The sequence below is a fragment of the Stegostoma tigrinum genome, chromosome 1, assembly GCF_030684315.1.
Source record: "Stegostoma tigrinum isolate sSteTig4 chromosome 1, sSteTig4.hap1, whole genome shotgun sequence".
In the NCBI taxonomy this organism is placed as follows: Eukaryota; Metazoa; Chordata; class Chondrichthyes; order Orectolobiformes; family Stegostomatidae; genus Stegostoma; species Stegostoma tigrinum.
Window position 1 is genome coordinate 168,036,586 of NC_081354.1, and position 8,788 is coordinate 168,045,373.

An 8,788-nucleotide genomic window follows, 5' to 3' on the forward strand; every position below is an offset into this window, starting at 1 on the left:
TCCAGGAGGCAGAGAACAATGGCCCTTGATGACAAGGCAGCATCTGACCAAAGTATGCCATTAAAGAAGGTTTAGCAAGAGTAAAGTCAATAGGAGATAATGGGAACTGCAGATGCTGGAGAACCCAAGATAACAAAGTGTGGAGCTGGATGAACACAGCAGGCCAAGCAGCATCGCAGGAGCACAAAAGCTGACGTTTCAGGCCTAGACACTTCAGAAATTTGTTAGCTTAAAGTCAACAGGAACCAGGAGGGAAACTCACTGCTGGTTACAGTTAAACCTAGTAAAGAAAAAAAGCTAATTATCTCACTCCCAGGACACTTCACTGCAGAAATTCCACAGCATACTGTCCTTAACCCAATTATTCTTCAGCTACATTATCAAATGATTGTCACACAATCATAATCTGAGAATCAGGCACGTTTATTTATGATTGCGAGTGATGCTAAACATTGCACTACCCAGATACGAAAGCAGTCCACGCCCAAAGGCAGTAAGATTTAGATAATATCTAGTTCAAAGTTGACAAGTGGCAACCAAAAAAGGTGCTCACAACACAAGTGACAGGCAATGACCATTGCTAACGAAAGAAAAAAAATCTAACCATCTCCCGTCGACATTCAATGGCATTACCACCACAGAATTGTCTTAACAATCAAGATCCTGGGAGTTAGCATTGACTGGAAACTAAAATCAACAGCCACATAAACCTATTCTACAAGGGCAGATCAGAGGCTGAGTTTGTGACAAACAACTCAATTGCTGACTCAAAGTATCCTTCCTCTTCCACTATCAACTGTGGCACATGACCTTGCTGGCTAGCATTGGTTGCTAGCTGAGGTGGTTATGCTAAGCTTCCATGAAGAGGTGGTTCCAGGATTGAGTCAGCAACATTAAAGAAATGAGATACTTCCAAGTCAGGACGATGAGTGATTTGGAGGGAGATTTGCAGGCAATGGTGGTCCCATGTATCTGCAGCCCTTATTCTTCTAGTTGCTGGTAATTGTGCACTTGAGGGGTGTTGTCCACGGAGCCTTGGTGAATTTCTACAGTGCATCTCAGATAATACACATTGCTGCTACAAAGTGTCACTGATAGAGGGTGGGAATGCTTGCGGATGTGGTACTAAACAAGTGGGCAGATGTGTCCTGGACAGTGTCATATATCAAGTGTTGTGGCAACTACAGTCATCCAGGCTTTAGAGAAAATGCCAATTTCTGACTTGCAACTTATAGACAGCAAACAGGGAGAGAGATACTCAAAGAATTCTAGCTAGTGCTATGCTAGTCCATTTTGGTTTGTGATCATGAAAATTGTCTTTTAGACAATAAAACAGAAGTTTGCTAAAAAAAAAATCTGTGACATTGCATGCTCATCTTTCAGCAAAACCTTACTAAAACCAAACCAATCCAAAACAAAAATCAAAAATGAATCATCAAGCCATATCTAGTAGTAACATTAGTGGGGACTGGTAAATAAAGTTCTAAAGATCCACAATCCTCTGAAAGATTAGTTCTTTATTTCCATCTAAAATGGGAGACTTTTTTTTAAAAAATGTGTCCTCCATTTCTAGTTTTCCCCTGAAGTGGACAAGTTCACCCACATTATAAACTTTTGCCCAAACACTCAATGTATCTGTATTCCTTTGCAGGCTGGTGTCCTCTTCACAACTTTAATTTCCTACACGTCTTTGTGCCAGAAAATTTAGATGCTATTGCTAGGTCTTCATTTCTTTAATAGAAAAGGATCTTTCCAGAATCTAGAGAGAGTTTCCACAAATAAAAGTGAGTGCATTTACTTTCTCCATATCAAATCCTTTTAAGGCCCAAGGGTGAAGTCTCAGGACCTGGAAATCTGACAACTTTAATAATTTTCTCAGTACCCTGTTCCTGATTATTGGAATTGCTTTAAGTTCCTTCCTCACATTCATTCCCCAATTCATAACGATTCCTACTGTGGTACTAAGCTGCCTTCTGAAACCATTATAGTTCATGTGCTGTAATTAAGCCCAAAATACCATTAGGAAAGGAGTTCCAGGATTTTGACTCAATGGCACTGAGGAAACAGCAATATATTTCCAAATCAGGATGGTGAATGGCTTGGAGGGGAACTAGCAGGTGACGTCCCCATGTATCTGCTACCCTTTCCTCCTAGAAGGAAGTGATCATTGGTTTGGAAGGTGTTGTCAAGGTTGGTATTAGTGTTGGAGTCATACCAAGCATTTGAAAGATAGCTATGGTTTAGGACATCTCTGCAGGAGTTCCTCTGGGTAATATTATAAGCCCAATCATCTTCAGCTGCATCAATGGCCTTCCCTCCATCATAAAGGTAGAAGTGGGGATGTTCAGCACCATTCGCAACTTTTCTGCTATTGAAACAGTCCATGCTCAAGTGCAGAACCAGGTTCAGGAGGATGATACATGGTACGGAAGGATTGTCTTTTGAGGACAGGCTAAAGAGGTTGGGACTGTCCTCACTGGAATTTAGAAGACGGAGAGGTGATCTCAATGAAACGTACAGGATTCTTCAAGGGTTTGACAAGGTAAGTGCTTGAGAGGAGGTTTCCCTTCATTGGAGAGTCTAGGACCACAGAAAACAGCCAAAGAATAAAGGGCACCCAATTCAAGACAATTGAGGAGGAATTTCTTCTGAGGCTAAAGGAATGGAATCCTTGTATATGTTTAAAGGAAGAGATAGACACATTCTTGTTCAGTCGGGGAATTGAAGGTTAGAAGGGAAAAAGCAGCAAAGCATTCATAGATAGTGTTGGGTCAACCATGATCCTATTGAATGGCAGAGCAGGCTAAAGGGGCCAAATGGCCTACTCCTACAGAGTTATAAGTCTTAACAACAACCTGGATTAGGGCTGATGGTCAAAAGAAAGAGGAAAAAAAAAACTAGTAATCCTCCCTGGTGGCTTGACTGTATTGCCAAGGGTTGCCTACAAACCATTGATCAAATATAACATTTAAGGTGAAGTCTAACACTAATCAGCTAGAGCTCACCAAAAATTAAGCTCAAATGACCCTTCGAAAGCTTCTACACATTTATCACACTCCAACATATCATCCTCTGCCACTTCCACCACCTGCAATCCAACTCCGCAACCTCCACATCCCTATATGCCCACTCCACGACTCCCCACCACATCCAATATTTCCTTGCAACCACAGGGCGTGGTACATTTGCCCCCTACACCTCCGTCCAAGGTTCCAAGCAATCTTTCCAAATTCAAGAGAGATTCACCTGTACGTTCTCCATCTTGCTATACTGGATCTGTTGCTCCCAAAGTGATCTCCATTACATCGGTGAGACCAAGTGCAGAATCGGTGACTAATTCGTGGATCATCTGCACTCTGTATTTGTAATCAGCACCACTTTCTGCTGCCAACAATTTTAACTCACCCGCCCAGTCCCTTGATGACATGCCAATCCTGGGCCTCCTCCAGTATCACAACGACACCACATGCAAACTGGAGGAATACCTCCTATTCCGCCTCAGGAGCTTCCAGCCCAATGGCCTCAACATAGAATTCATTGGTTCAAAATTTCCACACCCCCAGCTTCATCCCACACCCAACCCTTCCTCTCATCCCCACTTCCTCAATTTGACATGACCTGTCCATCTTCTTTCCCAACTATCCACCCTCCCTATTGACCAATCTCCACTAACCCCTGCCTACATCCACCTATCAACACATCCTCTTTTTTTATATTTCCAAGCTCCCTTCTTAGTCCTGACAAAGGATGTAAACCTGAAACATCAATTTTCTTGCTCCTCTGGTGCTGCCTAACTTAACCTGCCATGTTTCTCCAGCTGTATTGACTGTGACTCCAGAATCTGCAGTTCTTGCTAATCCTTGCTCTTTTTGTAGCTATTTAATGCATTTTTTTTGCAGTCCTGAATATTCCTATGCATTCAGGTTCTCTGGGTATATTGCTCCTACATTTCACTATAAACTGAACTCCTTTGGCCTGTACTTGTGCCAAATCCATCTTGAATGCACCACCACACTGTTCTACAGGAGATTTACCCCAAAAAGTAGCTGCTGCCAGTCTACTTTGGCCAATCCAAAACCCTTTTCTTAAGAACTTAAGTGTTGTGGTTGCTATCAATGTAATGCTCTCCCTCTGCAATCTCAAACACCAACCAACGATGTTCTCCAGAATTCAATCCTACACCACACATCCCTTATTGGACTTTCTACATACAAGAAGTGCCCCGAATACATTACAAGAAATCAGCCCCCATAAACTCTTTACACTATGACTATCCTAGTTACTGTGGCACAACTTGAGATCCCCTAAAATAATTTCCGCCATTATTGCTTTTACACACACTTGTCTACGTATCTACTCCAGTATTGCCTGCAGACTGTTTGGGAGCGTGACTGCTCCCTTTTTATTCCTAAGCTCTATCTACAAAAGCTTCATTTGAAGACCTTCCAAAATATAAATTCCTTACTGCTTTAAAACACCTTAATAAATAACAAGACCACCTCCTCTTTTACAGCCTCCCCAACCTACCTGAAAATCCTACATTCCCAGAAACAGTCCCAGTGATCTAGGAATCTAAAACTCCACATTCCGCATCAAGGCAAGCAACACAATTTCTCCTTTTTCTGTACTTCCAGCATGCAGCACTAGGAGTAATCAAGAATATTCCACACTTCCAATTTGTCTTGCAGATGGCAGACAGGCGATTTATTCACAGTATTCCTACTCTGACATTGTCAAGGGGCAGTGGTCTCTTATTGGAGAGAAGTGCTGCCTGACATTTCAGAATCCCTACAGTGTGGAAGCAGGCCATTTCTAGAGGCCTGGTTTTCAACCAATGACATATGTGGAATAAGATCCCATATAGAAACTCATGCAGAACAGCAACAGAATTGACACAACCCAATTTAACAGACCAGATCTTGTAAGCACCAAGCACAGTAGAACATCGCTTCACCATTGGTCGCGCTGATGAGGTTATCTAGCATGGTGACAGAACATCTGGACAATAACCAGCCAGTTCAGTGAGCAAGCCAACAACAGGAATCACAAACCCTACAGTGCAGAAAGAGACCATTCAGCCCATCAAGTCTGCGATGACCCTCCAAAGAGGATCACACCTACAGCCAATCCCCCACCCTATCCCGATAACTCTACATTCGCCTAGCCTTACATCCTTGAACACTGCAGAGCAAATTATCATGGCCAATCCTCCAAACCCTCCCATCTTTGGACTGGGGGAAGGAAGCCTCAGCACCCAGCAGCAACCCATACAGACAAGGAGAACATCTGTGTGGCATTTGCACAGTCACCCAACGCTGGAATCAAACCCAGGTCCCTGGTGCTGAGAGTCAACAGTACTACCTGCTTATCACCATGCCTCTTGAAACAGTTCAAGCAATGAGAGATGCTTTAGTTAGACAGAATAAGAAATCAAAAATGATAACTAGCAGAATTTTATGGTGGTTTCATTATGACTCCCAACATGAAAGAAATTGGGCAAAGTACACCAGCTCAATTTTAGCTGTAAATGAGATGTATGCTGCCTTGACATTGCACTACTACAAATGGAAATAACGTAAATTTATTTTGCTACCAGCCCAGTAACATTATGGAATACCACAGGAACCACGAGAGATTGCTAGTGTATAGCAACTGCAGTTCTTTTGGTTTTTAATTTAGAGAGAGAGTCCTTTACTACAGCCAACAGATAGAATGGTAACCAAACAATTCTGAAATATAAAAGAACACATCCTATTGCCATATACTGTCAAATACAATTATTGTAATATGCCAATATGCCTAGATTTCCAAAAATTTTTAGAAAGTTTAACGTTGTACTTCAGACATCAGTCTCACCCACTATACCAGTTGTTAGGGAGGAAATTAAAGTCCTCAAACCCCCAACAAGTCAACAAAAAAAATTTAAATTACAAGACTGCTGAATGAAGCAGTCCTGTAATTTAAATATTTGTCACTGCTGGGCGACGTTGCAATTTTACTAATTATTTGTCAACTTAAAACGTGAAGCATTTTTGAGTATTAAATGCATCAATACTATTGAGACGTTAAACGACGACTTGGGGGGGGCGGAGATGTTGCAGCATTTTATTAAATACGGTTCAGAAGGAACTCGAGGAGAACCGTTCCTTCCATGAGCATAAGTCAATTCAGAATGTCAGCCCGAAAGATTAATCTTTCTTCTGCGTTCCGAATCGTTTGCGGTGTTAGGATTTTTTTTTTTAAAAAAAATCGATATTACTGGTTATTTCGTTGAAAAAAATTACGTACATGTATGTAAGGCGTACATATTCAGTCCTTTTGCCAGGCAACGCCGGCATATTTTAACCATGTACTCGGGTTGAATGAAAAGCATGAGACACTCCTGGAAAAAAAAAGTGTCGATTATGAAAAACGTTCGCGCAAAGCATAGACTGCCTGCCAATGCACATAACGTCGGTAGAATAAATAAGCCGACAGCTTCTTCATGCTCTTTCTGAAGGAACAAAGACCCCACCACCCCCAACAACTCCCTCCAAAACAAAAAACCTCGAAGAATTAAGATACAAGACCGAAACTGCCTTTTCAGCTTACGGACGCTAACTGAAAATGCTTCCCCCCCCCCAGAAAGCATGAATTCTTGGGACCAAACAAAGCGATCATTAAACCCGGTAGATTTACATGTAGTATTTTCTCTAAAAACGCATTTTAAAAAACGCAAGCACTCTTTCCCACAGTTATGTGGGAAGGCTAAAATGCACGGATTACAACACACGTATCCTTCACTGCCGTAATCTTGCTTTTCGGGTAGTATAAAGTGAACATAATACGAAAATTAATAAATGACGCAAAAAGAAGTCAAGTGAGAAATTCGTTCTCTCGCTCGACTGAAAGTAGGCGAAGAGAATAAAACGCTTCGTCCCCACATCTCTCCAACCTTACCTTTCAGCTCCATCCCCTTTCCTCTGTTATTACATCTAGTAACACGCCGGTCAATACCCTTCAACACTTTTTTTTCTTTCGTTCTTTTCATTACTTTTATTGCAAGGACGAGGAGAGGTGCAATTAAGGGAGCAGGTGACTTACACGTGATTTCTGGCTTTTTTTTCCCCCAAACCGAAAAAACCAGTTAAGTTCCACCGAAGCGAGTGTTCCTCCCCCGCTCCCCTCGCAATAACTCATCCATTTTCTTTTAAAAAAACGCGCTTATTTAAAACGCAAAATGCGATCTATCCATCCTATGCTTCCCAAATATTCAAAAAAATTATCACACGACATCAAGTTAACATTCAAGAGCAAAGTCCAGACAATTAACTTGGAAATAAGATTGAAAGGACATCGAGGGATTCGTCGTCCACCAACGGTGGGCGGAGCGAGATCAAAGACACGCGCTTGGGGGGGGGGCGAGAAGGTTTTGTGACGAGCTTTTGACTGACATGAAATCTCCCCAATGACATGTTCGGTTACCCACAACACCACCATCCGCATACGACTGTAAAGAACAGGAGGCGGGCTCATGGAAAAGTTCCACGGCTGTTGGTCAGAAAATGGGCGGGACTTCATGGACATCTTTCGCCCCCCCCACCGTCGGTGGACGAGGGGTCTCGCTGAGAGGCGACGAATGGTTCGAATTGGAGTCGGCAAAAGGACTGTACAAGCTGGGAAAGCGCAGCAGGTCAAACAGTATCCAAGGAGCAGGGAAATTAACGTTTCGGACTGAAACCCTTCGTCAAGATTTCTGGGATGGGATTGCAGAAATAAACGGATGGAGTCAATACATTGAACATGGTCGACTTTCCTGCTCCTTATAGAAACATATAAGATTATGCAGGGAATAGATAAAGTGGAGACAGGGAGGTTGTTTCCGCTAGCAGGTGAAACTGCGACCTCAAAATAAAGGGAAGGAGATGTAGGATTGAGGCCAGGAGGAATTCCTTCACCCAAAGGGTTGTGAATCTGTGGAATACCCTGCGTAGTGAAGCGGTTGAAGCTACCTCGCTGAATGTTTTTAAGGCAAGGCTAGATAAATTTTTGAACAGTAAAGGATTTAGGGGTTATGATGAGCAGTGGGTAAGTGGAGCTGAGTCTCAAAAAGATCAGCCATGATCTTATTAAATGGCGGGGCAAGTTCAAGGGGTCTGATGGCGTACTCCTGATCCCAGTTCTTATGTTCTCCTCTGATCCTGCTAGACCAGCCGTGTTCCTCCAGCTCCACACTGTGTTATCTCTGATTCCAGCATCAGCAGTTCCTACTATTGCTGAATAAATAGAGGGAGGGGGAAGCCCAGAAATAGACGGAGGGAGAGTAGAATGGAGCTGATGCGAGGGGAGCTGGCTTGGAGATAGCTGGATGTAGCTAGTGGGATATTATGGTTAGTAAAATGTGGGGCTGGATGAACACAGCAGGCCCAGCAGCATTCTTTTCTCTCCATCTTCGGTCCGCCTCCCCCTCTCCCTATTTATTCCAGAACCCCCACCCCATCCCCCTCTCTGATGAAGGGTCTAGGCCCGAAACATCAGCTTTTGTGCTCCCGAGAACATCTGCAGTTCCCATTATCGAGATATTATGGTTGGTGAGTGGGAAGGGTGGAGGGGATAGGTGAGGAGGAAGATGGACAAGTTTTTTGAAGCTGCTTTCCTCTCTTCCCCCTCCCCTCATTGTCATGCATTATTACTATCCAAATAATCCAGGTGCTTTTTCTTTGTCCTCAATTGTGAACCTGACTCTGCTATAGTTCCACTTAGGACATTCCACGCCCTGACTACTGGCTGAATGAGAAAGCTTTTCTTT

At 42.9% G+C, this 8,788-nt stretch overlaps 1 protein-coding gene across 15 annotated transcripts in view; it reads right to left on the reverse strand.

Moving 5' to 3' along the window:
* The window catches only part of st3gal5 (ST3 beta-galactoside alpha-2,3-sialyltransferase 5), a 94,552-nt gene extending 87,187 nt beyond the window's left edge, over positions 1 to 7,365 (reverse strand). For 4 of the 15 annotated variants that reach the window (XM_059650147.1, XM_059650138.1, XM_059650074.1 and 1 more), the window contains exon 1: positions 7,084 to 7,365. Coding sequence is in view for 4 of the 15 variants with exons in the window: in XM_059650140.1 (XP_059506123.1) it covers positions 6,289 to 6,338 (50 nt within the window). In the remaining 11 variants the exon portion in view is untranslated. The other 11 variants (XM_059650152.1, XM_059650149.1, XM_059650081.1 and 8 more) reach the window with 4 other exon arrangements.
* Positions 7,366 to 8,788: the final 1,423 nt, after the last annotated feature.